Source organism: Squalius cephalus (assembly GCF_949319135.1).
Source record: "Squalius cephalus genome assembly, chromosome: 12".
Taxonomy (NCBI): domain Eukaryota; kingdom Metazoa; phylum Chordata; class Actinopteri; order Cypriniformes; family Leuciscidae; genus Squalius; species Squalius cephalus.
This window is the reverse complement of record NC_137133.1, coordinates 15,628,765-15,649,022: the sequence shown is the minus strand read 5'-3', so window position 1 is coordinate 15,649,022 and position 20,258 is coordinate 15,628,765. Positions and strand designations below refer to the sequence as shown.

Sequence of the window (20,258 nt, the reverse complement as noted above, 5' to 3'; positions counted from 1 at the left end):
TATTTAAATAGTATTTTCTACCTCACTAGAACTGAAAATCAGGCCTACATGTATTACTTAATCTTGTATAGCCTATATATCATTGATTAGTAAAACAAAATGTTTTTATTCAGCAAGGACACAATACATTTATCAAAAGGGGCAGTTTAATTTAAAATGTTAGAAAATTTCAATAAATGCTGTTCTTTTTAACTTTCAGTTTATCAAAGAATCCTGAAGAAAATGTGTCACAGTTTTCACTAAATATTTAGCAGCAAAAAGCGCACACACTGTTCTATAGGTAGTTATGTTATCTAGTTATATAACACACATTAACCACATCCTAATATATGGGTCATTCCTGTCCTGGGAATCGGTAATATTTCAACTTGGAATTTTTTTATTTTTTTTACTACATATGATTAATTTTCTAAATACCCCACATCATTAGGTAAATATCAAACCTCCACAAAATCATATTTTCCACCCCAGGCACTAAAGACATTTGCACATTTTCATGGTTATTGTGTATTATTTGTGAGCTATTGTGTATCTGGTCTCTTCATATATATATATGTTTTCAATTTAGATGTTTAGGGCCTAACTAAAACCACAGTTTTATTGTGTTAGTCCTTAACATGTCAGCTGGTAATCAGCAAGAAATGCCTTTATTTTTTAATTGTCTTCCATATTATAATATTAATGTGACAAGGTTGAGAATAGTGTGAAGATTGAAGACTGTAACAGGTTTAAAGGGAGATATTGCCTTCAGTTTTATATTTTTCATATCTCTCTCATATATTGTGCCCTGTCTGGGTCAACATATCTGCATGCACAACACAGTCTTTCTGCTACTGATGTGGCTGCCATGTCTGACATGGGATGCTTGTGGACACATTACATCAAATATTCTAAATATAAAAATTATGAGTTGTCATGATTTTGGTAAGTATATAAAGTATATACATGTGGCCTTGTGTTACCTCTTGCCAAGAAGAGTATGTTCTATTAAAACGGGCAAACACGACACCTAGTGTCCTTAGTGTGGAGTATCACATCTGAACCGGGTTCCTGAACTGTACACCGAGTTGTAGAAGCTTTGCCTCCGTGACACACACATCCAAGGGGTCTGCATCCAGCTTTCGGTTCACGCGAGCTAGTCTCTGACTGCTGAATGTGCATTGATGTGCAGACAGCGAATGATTTAAGGAGAATGCAGCACTGATCCCGTGAAGGCCCGCAGACTGACTGCTTTCTGCTGACTGGGCACTTTCATTAGTCGCTCCTTTACATCAAGGGAAGCATTTTCATCACACTCTTCATCCTGCTTTGCAGAGGTCAGTATGAATGACGTCTTCAAGATAGGCCTGAAAAGAGGCAAACTTTCTTCCTAGAGGATTTAAAACATTTTATATACAGTAGCACTCCTAATAAGGTGAATGTCTGCCATAATATTTAATAATAATGTATTTAGAGATAACGTGCACAAATAAGAGCTGCAGCACACCCAGTAAGTGATGAGGTTGTTTTAAATAATTAAGGGGAACGGAGAACTGAGATTGAGACGAGAACAATCTAAAAACGCTGCATTAATTATGGCAGTCTCTGCAGAGTCAAGCAGGAGAAAAGACGCTGGTCCTTTCGTCTAATAATTAGCAGAACCTCTGCGGAAGGGAAATTAATCGTTCCTCTCTCTGAGGATATGCTTTCTCTGCAGGCGCTGCCTTTTACTATGACTTTCTGATTAAAATAATGAAGTTCAGGAGAACAGATTTTCAGTAAAATTCCTTGAAATTGATATCTAAGAACATTCAAATGAATAGAAAACTAGATTGACAGTTTCTTTTCTGGAAAGGAAAAGATCTGAAATTCATACAGAAATGTACACACACACAGGTTTTCATGTTTTATGGGGATTTTCCATAACCATGATGTTTTGTATACTGTACAAACTGTGTACTCTATCCCCTTATACTAAACCTACCCATCACAGAAAACGTTCTGCATCACTGTGTGATTTACAAGCCATTTCCCTAATGGGGACAAAAAATGTCCCCACAAGGACTTCAGATATTGCCATCTTTGTGGGGACATTTTGTGCCCATGCCATAGGGTTTACCTGATACTTAAAAAACAGTAATATTGTGACATATTATTGCAATTTATAATAACGGTTTTAATTTATTGTAAAATGTAATTTATTCCTGTGATCAATGCTGAATTTTCAGCATCATTATTAGTCTTCAGTGTCACATGATCCCCTAGAAATAATTTTAATATGTTGATTTGATGCTCAAGAAACATTTATTATTATGATCAATGTTGAAAACAGCTGTGCAGCTTAATTATTTTTATTTTTTTGAAACCTGATACACTACCATTTAAAAGTTTGGGGTAAGTAAGTAAAATAAAAATATATGTTTTACTTTTATTCAAAAAGGATGCAATAAATTGATCTGGTAAAGTGTCATTTCTAATGTTAGAGAAGATTTCTATGTCAAATGAATGCTGTTTTTTTTTAAATTTTCAATTCATCAAAGAATCCTGAAGAAATGTAAACATTTAAGCAAAAGTATAAAAATATTAAGCAAAAATGGCTTTCAACATTATTAATAACAATACTAGCCATTATTAATAATTGAGAACCAATAATAATTCATAATATCTGAGCATCAAATTATCATATTAGATTGATTTCTGAAGGATCATGTGACACTGAAGACTGAGTAATGATGCTGAAAATTCAGCTTTGACATCACAGAAATAATTACATTTTACAATATATTCACATAGAAAACAGTTATTGTAAATTCTGACTTTTTTTTTTTAAACAAATGCAGCCTTGGTGAGCAGAAGCACATATCCCATAATCACCTTATGTGGGCTAAGGAAAAAGAAACAAACCAGTCAAAGCTCTAGCATTTATTTTCTGATCACATGAACGAAAAACAAACCGTCAGACAAAAACGTGCGTATATTATAGCCAAATGTGTGCGAGATGGAGCGTCACACTCACATATTCACATAGAAATGAAAACTGGAGGAAGATTAGAGATAGAGGCCTTCGGGGGTGCCCTCCTGCTTCTTATACAAAACATTTTCTTTAGACTTCTTGAAGTCCTCGTTGGTGACCTTCATCCTGCGTTCTCTGAGGGCCATGAGCCCTGCTTCTGTACAGATGGCCTGAAGAGACAGGGAATCAAGAGATGAGATATAATGAACAAGTCATCTGCATCCTGAAAATATGAAAAAACAACACAAGAGGGCAGCAGAGCTTTCTGCAACACTTTAAAATGAACCAAACCCCTGACAAGCACATCAACATACCTTAATATCGGCTCCTGAAAGGTCGTCTTTAGCCAGGATGAGGTCGTCCAGGTTCACATCAATGGCAACAGTCATTCTGCTGGTGTGAATCTGGAAGATCCTTCTTTTGGTTTTCTCATCTGGTAACGGGAACTCAATCTTACGGTCGATACGACCTGGAGAGGAAGACAGACAAGTCTTGAGTAGTGCATTTAAAAGTACAGTAACACTTTAGTTTAGGGTCCAATTCTCACTATTAACTAGTCGCTTATTAGCATGCATATTACGAGGATATTAGCTGTTTATTAGTACTTATAAAGCATTGCCTTATTCTGCATGACCATATTCTACATCCCTTAATCCTCAATATCTAAACTTAACAACTATCTTACTAACTATTAACAAACAGTAATTAGGAGTTTATTGAGGCAAAAGTACTCACGAGTAGTGAGTACTGAGCTGCGGATTCTACACCTAATAAACACTGTACACTGCGATTTAAAAATGTAGAAAACAGTGTACATACTGTAATTCATCATCCCTACCTTTTACACAGATACATTTACATTTACTTTATTAATGATCTGTCGTTTTATCAAATCACGCGCTGACAGAGATGCAGTATAACACCATGGGTCATCAATTTCAGTACATCAAGCCATGGTAAGCTGGTTTTCCACATTAAGCGCTTTAGAATGTCCCTGTTGCAAGCATTGCGGGGCTGAGAGCCGTGGGAACAGAGCGAGTGTGCCACACCGGTCTTTTTCCCTAAGCCTTTAAGTTCGTTACAGTCCCCAAAAGCGTGCATTGCGCTTATACTACACCCATAAAGAGTGAACGCGCGAGGGAGAGACTCTCTATATGCACATAAATAAATGGGAGTGAGAATTCCCAGCCTTATGAACGTGCCACTTGCTGGAGTTATTCATATTGAAACATTGTATTAAAATTGATACCCACAACCTCGCACCAAATTTCAGGCCCTGTACATTTAGTAAGCCAAAATCCGAAATTTACCTTAACATGTTTCTTCAAAATAGAGGAAGATGCTGATATCTCGATTGAATTGGTGCTTGAAGGATGTTCTTCCACAGCAGCCATGATTAACAGTAACGTAAGTATTTGTAATTTGTTACTTCACACCCCTGCTTGAAGGTGCATCTAAAGTTCACATAGACTTAGAATATCATATCAGTTTGCAGAAGCATCTTACCTGGTCTAATAAGAGCAGGGTCAAGGGTTTCTATTCTGTTGGTAGCCATAATGACCTTCACATCTCCACGTGAATCAAAGCCATCCAGCTGGTTGAGCAGTTCCAACATGGTTCTCTGAATTTCACGTTCACCTCCTGAGTTTGAGTCGTATCTGCAAAGAGGTATTCAGGGTACACCATGACACAGTATCTTTTAAAATACCAATATTATGCTCTTCCAGATATTACATTTAATGTAGTGTGTAATATAGCTGTTTGTATGTGTAAAAGGTCTGCAAAGTTTCAAAGATCAAAGCGCATGATAAATGGACTTGTCATCTCCAGCCTGAAACGCTTTGTCAGGGATTCCAGTCTTTTACAACAGACCAATCAGCCATCTGACCAACCAGAGCAGAGTAGACCAATCACAACAGACTGGACCATTTGACCAATCAGAGCAGAGGTGGCTCTCAGAAAAGGAGGGGTTTAGAGAGACTGAATCCTTTATTGAACCATTTCAGACACAGTGAGAAAAGATTTGATGTTGCAAATATATTGTAACAAAAGTAAAGTGTTTTTTGTCCTTGGATGCATATAAACCTTTTGTAAGAGACCTCCAAAACAACATTAGGAACCTTTAAAACAGCATTATAGGGGCACTTTAATAAAGACCAAAAAGGTGTATGCATTGCAATGGATATGAGCATGTTTGGATTATTTCATAATATTGCTCTACCTCTTAGTTCCAATGGCGTCAATCTCATCGATGAAGACGATGGAAGGTGCGTGTTCCTCGGCCACCCTGAAGAGCTCGCGCACTAATTTAGGGCCGTCGCCGAGATACTTCTGAATCAGCTCTGAACCAACAACGCGCAAAAACGTTGCAGACGTCTGATTGGCCACCGCTTTGGCGAGGAGGGTTTTACCTGACATCCAGAGGAATTATATGACAGATCAAGATTTGTGACGTCTCCACATGCCCATGATAACGTATTTCTTTCTGTGAATTCTGTAAACAAACAGTGGTGTTGGACTCACCTGTACCAGGGGCGCCGTAGAGAATGACCCCTTTGGGAGGCTTTATCCCCATTTCCTCATAATACTCTGGATGGGTCAGCGGCAGCTCCACGGACTCCTGCAGGCCAAAACATGTGTTAAGCAGCATAGAATCATTTTTATCTGATTAAACATCACCAAGTACCTGCAGTTTCTTTTTGAACTATTATAATGTAAAATGTTTTAATATGTAAAATTCCACCTATATACAGAGATCTCTTAGAACAGAGTTGTTTGATGCCAAGGACCAGCAGATTATGCCCTTTTGACGGAAAACCTTCCTAAAATATAAAGGCAGCTATATATTTCCATGTATAAAGACACTCAAAAATACTATGCACTAGATTTAAAAAACACAAAATCGAATAATCAGCTTCTATATTATCATTGAACTAAAATCAAAAGAAATGAAAAAATTATGGATTATTATATTATATATAATATTGACTTTTTGCATTGTTTTTGCATTAAGAAAAATGTCACATACTATTGTTCAAAAAGTTTGGGTTCAGTAAGGTTTTTTTTATGTTTTTGATAGAGGAAAAGAAAGAGGATTTGATAAATAACACAGTAAATTAATATTGGGAAATATTGTAAAACTTTAAAACTGTTTTCCTTTTGAAACTATTTTAAGTAGTAATTTATTACTTTGATGCAAAACTGAATTTCAGCATCATTACTCCAGTCTTCAGTGTCACATGATCCTTCAGAAATCATTCTAATATGCTGATGCGATGCTCAAGAAACATTTCTTGTTATAATTAATGTTGTATCATCAAATTATTTAATGATAAAAAAGATTTATTTAAAATAGAAATGTTTAATTACATTATAAATGTCTTTACTGTAACTTTTGATCAATTTAATGTGCTAGTGTATAAACCCTGAGACAACATTTTCAACACAATTCAAATGTATTTTAATAGCAGTTTTCACACTAAATATTGTTTCTTTTGTTTTAAGATTTTTTTGTTTTTGTTTTTCCTTGCCACTGTCACCTATCTATGATAAAAGCTTCATTAAAATTCGATACCGTCACATGCCTAGCAAGAGCTGAAGGATTTTAAATGTTGTAAAACCGATGCAGAAATTGCGTTTTTATTGCTCAACAGGTGAGAAAGGTATTTTATTGAACAGATAAATTGCCATATGTAGCTCTAACAGAATTCACTGTAAAGCATTATCTATTGTGAAGGGTCATATTCATCCGCACAGCCATGCAGAGCCGAAGGCTAGAGCTAACCACTAGAGGGCCAAAAGTTAAACAGTGTCCCTTTAATACAGGTTTGTATGGTGATTTCAGACTAGTAAACACATCTGGTCTTTCAATCCAATAAAGATGTCTTTATCTTGCCTTAATTTCTTGTATCTGGGCGTCCAGTCCACCGATGTCCGCGTATGTCTCTTGCGGAGCCTTCTCCACCTTCATGACTGTAACAAGAGGGTCTGTGTCGTCCATCAGCACCCCGATGACAGCATGGACCTATAAACAACATCACATTTATTAGGTCAATCTACCAATGTTCAGCATCCAGAATTAGATACAGGAAAGCATACAAACAGTTGCAACTACAAAAAAATATTTGATTTTTATTTGTTTTCCAAAAATCCATAAAACAAAATACATTTAAATGAAGCCCCATAAATGTTTTCATAGATTGCAGCTTGAATATAAATATATTTTGTCTTACTGCACTGGAAGATGTTTTCGTGTTTTTAAACTTGTTTGTAAAAAAAAAAAAAAAAAAAGTTGGACAAAATGTACTCTTATTAAAGATACATTCTCTAAAAACAAGTCTTAATATCATAAGAAGTGTTGCTTCTCAAGTAAATGTATTTAGTTTCAGGTATTAATCGATTTTTTTATGGAAAATTTGACAAAAATACTTGCTTTCCAGTTTAAACTATACTACTTCGGAATAGTTGTTTATTATAATTGTCAATAATAAAGTTTGAAAGATTCATCCGATTTAATTCTATTCAAGGCTGATTGTTCTGGTGGATATTTTACCTTGTGATTGAGTAAGACGGAACAGCCGGGCTCCAGCAGATCTTTGTCAACAAACGAGAGAATGCTGACATAATGCTCCGAGCCCACAGACGTGGAGACAATGGCATGATTGTCATCGATGATCTCCTCCAGGGTCCCCACAGACATAGGGGTCCCCCTGAGGTCATCGACCTTTGACCTCTCCTCCTAAGAAGAGAGAAAACGGAAACATCAGTACAGACCAACAAAAGAGAGAGCGAGAGAGTGAAAGAGAAGAAGGATGGTGCACCTCCTGTTTCTCCTCTAGAGGTTTCATCTGCTCCTGGTTTCTGATGAACTCCTCTTCCATCAGCAGGTAATCTTTAATTCTCTCCTGCTTCAGGAGCTTCAGTCTGCACTGTGTGTGTGGGGTGACTACACGGAGAGACAACCGAACATTAGCCGAAAATCAACCACAAGATACGCCTGAGTTCAACAGCAAAGGTCACGTCCTGTACCTAAAGGCAGTTTGCTGGCAGCATCAGGACCCTTGGACTTCCTCTTCCTCTTGCCCACTCTAGATGGAATGGGCGGCTCATATTTCTTCTTCTTGTCCTGTTATGATGATAAAGTCATTTAATAAGGATAAACACTTGGATGATGCGGTTTTAACATATTCATGTTATTCTTGTCACCTTATCATCTTTCTTCCCACCTCCTGGTCCGTGTCCTCCGCTCTGACTCTGGCCCTGTGTTGAGAAAGATTCATGTCTAATGTTCATATACAGTAGTACACTACCGCTCAGGAACATTTATTAATGTTTTTGAAAGAAGACTGAATGTATGTGATCAAAAATACAGTAACATCAGTAATATTGTGAAATATTATTACAATTTAAAAGAACTGCTTTTTATTTGAATATATTATAAAGTGTAATTTATTCCTGTGATCAAAGCTGATTTTCAGCATCATTACTCCAGTCTTCAGTGTCACATGATCCTTGCTTTAGAAATCAAATTAATGCAGCCTGTGGTGTGCATATTGAGACATCTTTTCAAAAACATTTTTAAAATCGTAATCATTGTATAAAGAAAGATGCTTGGCTATACACTTATAAATAAATATATTATAAATACATTAAAACTGGGAGTGTCGCTGTCGATATAAGTATATTATTAAACTTAGATTAGAGAAATGTCAAGAACTGTATGTTTTTATATAATGAAATATAATAAAAGATTTCAGTTACATTTTGATTGTAGGCCCTATGTATTTTTTGAGCATTTTGCTTAAGTTCGTTTAATTTAATGTATTAATAATAATAATAACAAATATTAATAATAATAATGTGTAAACTTGAGAGGATCTGACTTTATGTCCAATAAAATTGATTTGATTCGATAACTTAATTCTAGCATTAATTCTAGAATCGTCCGTTTGTGACATTGTGTGACTTATGGCTACTGTACTGTAACGTTACCTATATTTTAAAAGGAATAGGACTCACATATGCAAAACACTAGATTAGATGTCCTATATTATGAAAAACAAAATAATGTCCAAAATGACTCTTTCACTGAGCACTTTATGTAATGGAAGAATACAATTATTGGTTGAATACCCTACTCTGATTTTAATGCGTGTGTTTAATACATCTGTAATGGTGAACTGATTGTTTTCGACCAGATTGCAGGAATGAACACGCAAAAATACACAATAAATATATGAAATATCGAGAAACTTTAAATTGCATGAACGTTTTGACAGGTTTTAGGTTGTATGCGGATGAGTAGAGTGACTGTAACGTTTTTAATAGCAATTAATGTTTCTTCAGAGGATGATTGTTGTGTTGTTAATCCATCGATGTATAAAGAGGTATTTAGCAGAGAGTTACGACGAGATAAGTTACCGTTCACGCGCCCGTATACACAGCTTTCACACACTGTATTTGAAAATAACAGAATTACTGACGGGAGAAGGAAACGATTTAAACAATGAATCGCTAAATAAACTGCTGGCTCACTCACCATTTTCACCACCGCTTGACGCTCACAATAAACGTCACTACGGATAGACTGATAGGACAAAGGATGTGTAAGACTGAAACGCGTTTGTTCATTCACGACTGGAGTCTGGCGTTTAGGAAGAGAGCTCTAATTTATCATTGCCAAACCGTTTTATAAATACCATTACCCCTATTATATGGGGCTCATATTAGCTGTAACGTCCGACCTCGACCTCGACCTCAACTGCTTTTGTCATAATGTTGTGCAGCATGAGGAGAGTCAAGCATGGGAGGTAGACTAGCCTACCGGTCAAACGTTTGGAATAATCAAAGATTTTTTTGTTTGTTTGTTTGAAAGAAGTCTCTTATGTTCACCAAGGATGTATTTATTTGATAAAAAATATATTAAAACAGTAATATTGTGAAGTATTATTATAGTTTAACATAAAAACTGAATGATCCTTATTCATGATAGCCTATTATCAATGTTGAAAAGCGTTTTTGCGTTCCTATTTTTTTTTTTTTTTTTTTTTTTTTTTGGTGAAAACCAGCATTCATTTCAAATAGAAATATTTTGTAACATTACTGTATTTACTGTCACTTTTGATCAATATAAATCACCCTTGCTGATTAAAAAATATAATAATAATAGCTTTCTTTCTTTTTCAAGTCCCCATGAAATCAAAATAGAAGTTTTTTGGCTTTTAGAATATGTTAGCCTTACTGTTATCTAAAAGCTAATGTGCTCCAAAACAGTGACAAAATTCCCATTTAGAAGATATAAGCCACAAAGCGTTCAAAACTTACAGTCTGTCACTTCAACCACCTCTATCTGAAGCGTCCCGCCCCCTTCATTGTAGCTGCGGCTGAAATCGAATCGCTTGTTCACATATTTACTATTTTCAACATGGTGAATGGCACATGGTGCACTATATAGGGGATAGGGAACGATTCAGACAGTGTAAATATGCTTTGCTTTCCAGTGAGGTGAATGAAGTCTATCATGCCATGCGAACCGGTTAGAGATTGTAATGCGGCTTTACCGAGCTCAGCAGCTCTGGGGCCTGTATGGTAGTTGAACAAACTCAGGGTTACAGGATTAGTTTTGAGTTGACAAAACCAAACCAATCCAACCAGGCTTTGTTGGTACCATGATGCTGATCATCAACTTTCTCTGTCAACTCAGGCTTTGATCCTGAGTTTAGGTGTGACATCATTAACGAACAGCCAATCGCATTCTGAGAAAAAGTTAAACTGCCATTCATTTCTGCGCGATTCACTTCTCTCCTCTGCAGAATATTAAAGAATATTGAAAAATATTAAGAATTTAAACAAACTTACAGCAAGAAGAAAATAGCTGTCTATGAAAGAGGACAACTAAAAAAGTCTTGCTATATCAGTGCAAGTTAAAGTTGTGAAGTTAGTTTAGTTGATAAAGGTATAAAGAGAATTGAACATTTAAACTCACATGTAGGCTTTCCATTTTATAGTTTTATCTATTGATTCTAAAGCGTATTTATATTACCTTTATATATTTATTCATTTAAACTGTGCGTAATAATAATTGATAAACTAAAATTGTACATGTGTGATCAATTAATGGTGTAATAATAACATAAATAATATCTATATCATACAAAATTATTATTCTAAATAAGCATTACTAAAAGCCAGGTGATTTTGTCTTTAAAAATCATTTGCTATGTAGTGACCTTTAATTTGGAGTAGAAACAGGTAGAGTGACTTTATCGCATCAGACATATGTGTCACTTTGCTCACAGTCACAGCTGATTGGTCTAAGTTCGGTTTGCAACCTCTTACCTGGAACATAACCTGCCCCGGGCCAGGTTAGCCGTGGAGCGGAGTTACTATGGCGATGAACACTGCTAAAAGCCAAACCACTTTCATGGTGCCTAAAATCCAGGGTTGGTGCAAACTAAACTAAAATATACCTGGCTAGCAACCTAAACCGGCCCCTGGTTGAGCTGTGGTATAAACTAAACGCTATTGGCTATTTAAAAAAAGGGGAGGAGCTGTTCTTTATGTCCCACCCTGTCTTCCTGTTTCACATTGAATAAAGCTGTGCTTTTCAAAGCACTTCAGTAGGACTTTAAGCAGCACGACTGATTTTAACATTGATAATAATACGATTATTTTTTCTTGAGCATCAAATCAGCATATATGTGTATATATATATATATATTTATGATCTGTCTGCTTTCATAGGTTTGTGAACTTCAGTGTCTTTGATGTCACATGCATCTCTGATTGTAGGTCATCTTATTTACTAAATGTAGGTCATGGGCTATTTTAACCACCATCATTTTTCGATTCCACACTGTTTCCTGATTTCCTGAAGCACACTGATTGCTTCTCTGTCATGTTTTGGCAGGTTTGCAGGGGGTCCTCTCAGATCCAGCGCCGGAGAGCCAGAAAACAAAGGCAGTCGTGACTACTTACAGCCTCCACACAGAGCTACTGTAAAGCTCCTCTGTTCAGAACAACACTGGCCAAAACATCTCAACCAATGGAACAACAGGACTCCTGCTATGTTTATCATCTAAGTCTGGTGGATTTGAGGTATCCTTCTTGCACATAAAGAGTTATAGTTTCCATAGCAACCTCCTAACATCATCGCTTCGGCAATGTGATCTAAACACATTTCGTTCCATCTTTATGTCTGAGTTCTGCTACTCTAAATGATAAAAACCATGAGCTATATGAGTATTTCAGCCACATACACACTCACAAACAATAACAAAGGCATCACTGAGGACAATATTTATTTATTTATTTGGTTAACGTGACACAAACCATTTTTGATTGGAGTTTATTATGTCCTTTCAAGTAAATCTGTGAAGCAAATAGAATATGACAGCAAGTATGATATGACTTTGCTTCTACTTGCGATTGTGTGATGGGGAAGACACAAAGTTCAAGATGTATTTGCCTTAATGAATTAAGACATTATTCATGCAGATTTCATAGACTGTCTATTCTATTCGTAGAAAAGTTCCCATAGAAACAGATTCTAAGTACAATTGATGCAATGAGAGCAAATGATTCATTTCCCACATACTCCATTGATCTACCAACGCATACATGTCACACTTCTCATTTAAAGTTAGACATAATGAATATATTAGCATACTGTGACAGTGCTGAAATATGCAGGAAAACTATTGTACACCGGTTTGTTTTCAAATGAATGCACTCTACAAGTTTACAATTAGTGAAGTTTGTGTGAAAGATGATGAACAGCACAGCGGCTCAAATTTCTTTAAGTCCCAAATCAGCAGCAATACATTATTTTGTTCACAAAGGGTCTCATTCACTAACTGTACAATCATATTCACTCAAAAATCATGATCGATCAAAAAGTTTGCTCTTTCGGATTTAGCACACGTATGCAAAAACCACAGACTTCCTCCTGGTGGCCTCATCTCAGAAACATGAATATGTATATATATACAGTACCTTCCTAAACAACCGATGATTAGACTACCATTCAGAAAGTTTTTATACACCAAGGCTGCATTGATTTGATCGGAAATACCCCAAAAACAGTAATATTGTGAAACATATTACAATTTAATTTTCAGCATCATTACCCCAGTCTTCAGAGTCACATGATCCTTCAGAACTCATTCTAATATGATGATCTGATGCTCAAGAAACATTTCTAATTATTATCAAAGTTGAATATAAAAATATTAAGAACAGCATTTATTTGAAACAGAAATGTTTTGTAACAATGTAAATATTTAAGCTCTTTATTGTCACTTTTAAATTATTGTGTTCTTGCAAAATAAAAGTATTACTTTCTTTTAAAAACTAACCCATGAACAGTAGTGTATATATTCATAGATATTTAAATATCTTATATTAGATATATATATATATATATATATATATATATATATATATATATATCTTAAAATATTTACTTGTACAATGATATGAATAGTGAATGTAAACAAAATTGCATTTTTAAAATAGTGCAGTGTAAAAATATGATTGTAGCTCAAACTGTGAAAGGTTCTGCATAAAGATACAGCCAATAATGTGCTGTCTAAAGACCTAAGGTTTTTATTGTTTTCAACTGGTTTTGAGATTCTTTAATCTTTGCTTTACTCAAACGAACATTAGTTTAGGGCATTTGCAGGGCGTGACGAATGGCCGTGCAGATGAAGTCATGCGTCCTTATATGGAGATGTTTGGGCGTGTATTACCAAATTTCCTAATTACCTAATTTCGAATTATCCATATTCATCAACATAAAAGAGGACCTATTATCCTTTTTTCATTTTCAACTTTCTTTATTGTGTAATGTTGCTGTTTGAGCATGAAAAGGTCTGCAAAGTTACAAAGTAGTGTGTTGAAACTCGTTTCTGAAACGCTCAAAGAGGGTGACCAATCACGACATACTTTTCCAGCCGACCAATCAAAGCACATTGCACTTTTTGGGAGGAGGGGCTTCATAGAGACCGTAACTAAACAGGGCTGTGTTTCTCAAAAGCACTGTGAAATAAGATGGTGGCAATGGCAATGATTCTACGATCTTTTTAAAACCTTTTTTAAACCTTTTTTAGTAGACCCCAAAAACAAAATCAGGACTTTGTAAAAGGGCATAATATGGCCTTTGTAAGACCCATTTAATCTGCATACACACATTTTGCGAATCCACCGTAAATTTAGCATGAGAACCTAGTACCAAAGAACATTTGTACGCAATTATTAGTGAATGAGACCCAAAGGATAAGAGTTAAGTTGTGGTCACATTTACTGTTGTTCTGCGAATTTTCAGAGGCTAAATCTACTCATTTTAACAGGAATCCACACAAAATAGTTTTTCCCACACAGATTTCGCATTGCATTCAGTTGAATTCACCATGTTGACCAACAGAGAACTGCATGGTTTGAAAAGTGTCTTCTGTGTAAGCTGTGCTTCATACATCTCTATGCTATTTCCAAGAGGGGGTTTCTGCAGCAATGCCAGAACAGTTTATAAAAGAACCATTTTTCTTTGTGTGAAGAACATTTTAATAATCGAAAGAACCTTGTGTGGATTCCATGGAGTTCTTTATGGAACCATCAATGCCAATAAAGAACCTTTGTTTTTAAGTGTAGACAACTGAGCCTTTTTTGCCCACAACATTTCAGTAACGTGACCGCACCTTTATGGTACATTATTTGCTCTGCTTCTTTCGGGGGGTTGAAAAAGTGATCACAATTTGCTGTGGGTGCCTCTGGTTACTTCACATCTCTAAATGGTGGATTTATCTATCTACACTGGTCTCTGCCAACCGGTTGTTCATGATTCCCAGCGCTCCGACCCCTCCGGAGAACTCATTGTGACGCGAGCTGCTGCCTAACTGGCGAGGATGTCCGTTAGCCATCTCTGACAGCTGCTTCTGCATGATGGCCAGATTAACTTTATTAGCGGCCAGAAAGTCTTTCATGGAGATCATCTCTCCAGACATCCGCCGTCCATCCGCCTCGCTGTCATTGACCGCGTCAGTCTCGATGGAGGTTTCCCGTCGGGTTCTCATGTGGCCCGGGACGACCGCGTTCCTCCGAGTGTGGCGGTTCCCTCGGCCTGGGCAGCGGCAGGGAGTCTCCAGCCTCCGCAGAAGCCAGTTGAGAACTTGCTTGATCACGATGGAAATGACGTTGAACAGCGAGTAGATGCAACACACTCCTGTTAGAATGAAAAGGAAGTTGCCCACCCTGTAGGCCGCCTGAGCCATGTACATCTCACGCTGGTTGCTCACCATATCCCCAAAACCAATGGTGCTGAAAGCCACGAAACAGAAATATAGGGCGTCCAGGTAGTCCCAACCCTCGGCCGCAGAATACATGGCGGACGCGCAGCAGGAGACCAAGATGGCGGCGACTCCTAAGATGAGCATCACGCAGTACACCGAGGGTTTCCAGCCGGCCAAGCTGTCCGTGCGCCGCTCTCTGTTGCCGGCGGAGGGACGGTGGCAGTTTTGGGCCGGACCGGCTTTGCGGCGTTCTCTGCACTCGTGGCAGAACTTCAGAACAAAGGCGATCACGGTGATGACACGTTCCAGGAAGAGGTTAAAGAACAAAATGGTGGCAGCGCAACCAATAAGCCCATAAAAGATCAGGAAGATCTTTCCGGCAATAGTGACGGGTGTCGTCATCCCAAAACCTGCGCCACACACACACACACAAAATGAGGATGTTAGATTTATACCCATTATAATGCTATCACAGCAAGCGCAATGTATAATACAGGCTGCAAGAAAATGTTCTTTATAGTGCCACTCAATATACTATCTTTTTTAATAATATATCACATTTAATATAATTTGTAAATGTCTTTTATAGTTATACATTGTTATATATATATATATATATATATGTGTGTGTGTGTGTGTGTGTGTGTGTGTGTGTGTGTGTGTGTGTGTGTGTGCTTGTTACATTTGGTTCTGGTTCCTCAACCTACCTTCCATTTGTTTAGTTTACTTTCTTTTTAAGTCTGAACAGTAAAAAAACCAACAACAAAAAAAACACTGGAAATCCACCTATTTAATTCAAATCGTTTTTTTGATTGTGTGACAAGTTGGTACATCAGGTCAGTACTTTTTTATGATTGAAATACTATTATAGTTTTTAATAATATTTTGAATTCATTTTTTAGTTTTAGATTTTAATTTTAAAGTTTTAGTAATTTTGTTGTGTGTTTTTGTCATTTTTATTAGTTTTTATTCATTTTTATTTTAGTGCATCAGGTTAAGCTATGGAAATGATAAATGTGATCTTAGCAACCAGCGGAAATAAAAAAATAAGTTTATATATATATAATAATGTATAAATCTATATTTAATTTAATGTTTATTTTATTTAAAGTAAATATAATAACGCCAACTCTTAATCAACATACACAATTTTTTTATATATTTTGATGACAACTTAATAATTGCTTATCATGGTTTCTATCTAAAATTATACATGTTAGCTATAGCTAACTGTATGATTTGTATTTTCTTGAACAGTCACCTCTGATAATGTCAATTGTAATGTAATGTATAGAAACATGAATTTAAAGCTGCTTTGAAACGAGGTGTATTGTGGAGAGCGCTATACAAATAAATGTGAATTGAATTGAATAACCCATCAGGTGTTGCAACATTAAAACATTTTATATTCCATCCGTTGTTGTTTTTATGCTTTTGTCTGTGTCGAATGTGATTTAGATGCATGATTAAGTCTAAAGATCCATTGTTAAATTCTCACGCATGTTGAGCCTACACAAGTTTGCGTTGTTATCATCACAACCAATGTGGACAATGCTAGAAAGTTTGAACAGAAACGATCAGATCTGGCCGCATGTAACTTGCAGTTGGTCTCAAAAATCAGAAAAAAACAGATTCCCCATTCAGTGTGAACAAGTAGATTGTGTTTTGCCAAAGTAATTCCATATAAGTCACCTGATATAATCTAAAGACATCAAAACATATTGAGAAACTGTACTCATAAAAACCCTCCAGCCACTGCAGAACTACAATGGATTAGCACATGCAACTGCTGTGGGTTAATTAGAAACTGAGCTGTAATTGTCCTTTAATGAGCCGCATGTGCTCCAAATCCCATGTGAACCCCGGGCTCCAATCACCTCCAGCATCCAGACAACCCCACTTTCCCTTCTTCTCAAAACACTAGGAATAGGTTGCCATTGGTGACGGCAGCCTTACCTCTAGTTTTTTTTTTTTTTTTTCTTGCATTGGTCATCTTACCGATTTCATTGCAATTAAATCCTGAGATGTATCACCCACTGGCACATTTACGAAGACCTTTTCCTACTGTGTGTCTATTGATAACCTGAAATTAGGTGCATGAATTAAACTAGTAATGAATAAGACTAAATGCTCTCACTATTATGCAACTATGCCCTGGATAACTGTCCACTGTTCATATCCATGATATGAATTGTCTATACAAGCATCAGTAGAGGATAAGAGTAAATATTAATGAGGCTAAAATAAACTTCCCCTGCTCTGCCTGTTTCTTTTTTTTTTTGTGCATGAAATGCCAGATGTAAGACTGCATAGAAAAAAGATCTGATGCATTTAATATTCTCAGTAGCCCTTTTGCAAAGACAAATCTGACACATGCTGAGAATTAATTGAACTTGGTTTATGGAGATACTAAATTTAAAGTTCTCCTGAACTGAAAAGTTTTCATTGATGTTGCACTTATTCTTAAGTGCTATAGGCAAAGCAGGCTACAAAGCTGAAAAAGGTTTATGTACCAATCGAAATTGGATTGGAATTCTGTTTGCGGTTAATCTGTTTATCATGTTCAAAGATTTTCACATAAAGGTTTAATCTCTTGCTTCTTCACAGAAATGTGTGTTTTTTCTCAATATAGCTCTACACTATCAGATGTGTCAAGTGTGTGTTAGAAGTGTTGACAAGCTTAGCATTCACTTCAATGAATAAATGAACAAGATGATTGATTCAAACTGATTTCAAGCTCCATCTATTGAATTGTCAAGAGTCAGACAGAAAATCGTTGGCAAATGTCTTGACAAAATAACTGCTTTTTTGCACATTGCACACATGTATTAAATGCAGTTGTCTTTTTCTGGTGCTTCAGCTAGTAATATGACCTGCTGAAAATGAGAAAAAGGATCGAAAAATCGCAAACAATGTCTTTTAATTTGTGCGATTTAGTTAACATCATGGATGAGATCATCAGAATTATGAAAACGTATTTTATATCTATACTTTTTGTCATAATTATGATTATAAAATTCACCAGAGTGTGATGTTTAACTGTAAGCAGATGAAATACATATATAAAGAGGATCTTTGGGAAGAAGTCTGAATTGAATAGCCTATTCATTTTACAAATATCTGCAGGTGGCGATGACAGAAAGCAGTATACTGCGTGTGAACTTTAGTATCGAGGTAAAGCCAGGTTGTTTTAGATAATGCAATAATGTCATATATATATATATATATAAAGAAAATCTGAAATAGATTGGTTTGCACAGTGACCTGCAGCTCAGATTCTAATTCCAAAGTGCAAAACAAATTTTGTAAAAACAAATGGCAATTGTTGGTTTAACTTAAAAAAGTAAGTAAACTGGTTGCCTTAGAATTTTAAGTCCATTGAAATTACTACAATGAAGGAGATTGGTTTCATCAACAGAAACTCAAAATATTATGTTATCTGAAGAACCACATAAATTAGGCTATCTAAGTTGATTTGACAAAATAAAAAAGGTTGTGATAACAAATTATGAATTTTTTTTTTTTTTTTTTTTTTTTTTTTACAGTGCATGTCTCAAGAATTAGATGTTTAAAAAACCATTCAATCTGATTAAAATAGTTAAATAAACCACTGCGTGATAAAATCCATCTAGTCGCTGTCTGTATGCGAACCAATTGGTAAAAGGACCTGTTGCACATGTTACTTTAATGTACTTGTGCTGGCTAAAATCACAAAAATAGATTAAAACGGACTTTGATATATTATAGTCTGACATTTTTGTCTTACTATCATGCAAGTCTAAGGTTGTCTTGGCAGCTCACCGATAGTTGAAACCACAGTTCCGACGAAATAAAAAGCTCCCGCAAAATCCCATCGCGGTCTGGTCGCGTCCACACGGATTCCCGCCACATTGGCCTCCTCATAGTTCCTCAGGAAGTTATTCAGGTCGTCTTGACTCAGGTTGTACTTGTGCGTGAACTGCTCGATCCTCTGAGCCCATCTCTCCTTGGCGAGCTTCTCCTTCGGATGCTCCAGAGCTGAAAACACCGCTGCCCCACATAACAGGTAGATGATGATTAACAAAGCCAGCATTAGAAATCTCGCATTGTCTTCATTTAGGGTACTGATGCTGTTGCAGCAGCATCCAGCCCGGCAAGCCATTATTTTATAGCACTATTATTGGAACAGATGAACCACCACATCCCAGTTCATCATGGATCATGCATTTTTTTTCTGTTCAGAGGTCTGCGTCCAAATGTTTCTGGGATCTTCGAGCGTTATTCTGCTCGAAATGTCCAGTTTCTGCCGGAACCGATCTTCCAGCATGATGCGCTTTGTCTCCAGCGCAGTGATGGACTGTGTGACCCCAACCTCTCCAAGAGCGCGCGTGAATCCGCTCAGTGGCGTCAGAGGAGGTCACACACACACACACACACACACGCACACACACACACACACACGCACACACACGGGTTCATGACTATCACTGAGGGTGCCCGATATGCGATATGACAAAAAGGAGAAATCTTTTTAAACATCTAATTTAAAACACATAGACTATGCCAAGTTGTTGAAAATATCATTCATGTTGGTTTCATTTTTTAAAACATGTCTATACAAATAGCCTGCTTATTTAATGACTATGAAAATATGGTGGAACCATTTTATTATTTTTTTACTTTCATTAATCACTTAAAGTATTTTCAGGCATACTTTTCAAGGTAGATTTTTTAGGGTTATTAATATCACATTTTTAGGGCTACTCCATTTGACTCAAATGTGCATTTTCATAAAAAGGTATCATAAGTATGTTTGATTTTTGTTTTTTAACTCAATGACATTGAAACACAATCATGAGGTCTATTTTTGATTTGGTCACATAATAACAAAATTGCTTTCTGCTTGTCAGCCAAACCACATGATATGGATTTGGCTGACAAAAGTTTGATACATTTTGAAAGAAGTCTCATCTGCTCACCAAGGCTTTTATTTGCTCAAAAAT

General features: G+C 36.3%; 2 protein-coding genes across 2 annotated transcripts; both read right to left on the bottom strand.

Moving 5' to 3' along the window:
- Positions 1-2,886: 2,886 nt before the first annotated feature.
- psmc1b (proteasome 26S subunit, ATPase 1b) lies at positions 2,887-9,640 on the bottom strand. Its single transcript, XM_079888399.1, has 11 exons — positions 9,531-9,640; positions 8,198-8,251; positions 8,021-8,117; positions 7,813-7,937; positions 7,545-7,730; positions 6,888-7,016; positions 5,516-5,612; positions 5,214-5,403; positions 4,499-4,650; positions 3,307-3,461; positions 2,887-3,162 (listed from the first exon to the last, which is right to left on the bottom strand). Exons 1-11 carry the CDS (start codon positions 9,531-9,533, stop codon positions 3,028-3,030), a joined length of 1,323 nt encoding a protein of 440 aa, XP_079744525.1. The 5' UTR covers positions 9,534-9,640; the 3' UTR covers positions 2,887-3,027.
- Positions 9,641-14,240: 4,600 nt separating this feature from the next.
- On the bottom strand, positions 14,241-19,582 carry kcnk13b (potassium channel, subfamily K, member 13b). The gene is made up of 2 exons (XM_079887432.1): positions 19,078-19,582; positions 14,241-15,686 (listed from the first exon to the last, which is right to left on the bottom strand). The coding sequence occupies exons 1-2, from the start codon at positions 19,415-19,417 to the stop codon at positions 14,788-14,790; spliced, it is 1,239 nt and encodes a 412-aa protein (XP_079743558.1). The 5' UTR covers positions 19,418-19,582; the 3' UTR covers positions 14,241-14,787.
- Between the last annotated feature and the right edge of the window lie 676 nt (positions 19,583-20,258).

Excerpts from the sequence above, each read along its gene's own strand:
- kcnk13b (XM_079887432.1), bottom strand. The coding sequence starts at position 19,417 with ATGGCTTGCCGGGCTGGATGCTGCTGCAACAGCATCAGTACCCTAAAT. Across the intron at positions 15,687-19,077 it reads AACTGTGGTTTCAACTATCG|GTTTTGGGATGACGACACCC; the intron begins GTGAGCTGCCAA and ends TGTGTGGCGCAG.
- psmc1b (XM_079888399.1), bottom strand. Across the intron at positions 7,017-7,544 it reads CCGTCTTACTCAATCACAAG|GTCCATGCTGTCATCGGGGT; the intron begins GTAAAATATCCA and ends TGTTGTTTATAG. Across the intron at positions 4,651-5,213 it reads GACGCCATTGGAACTAAGAG|ATACGACTCAAACTCAGGAG; the intron begins GTAGAGCAATAT and ends ACCTCTTTGCAG.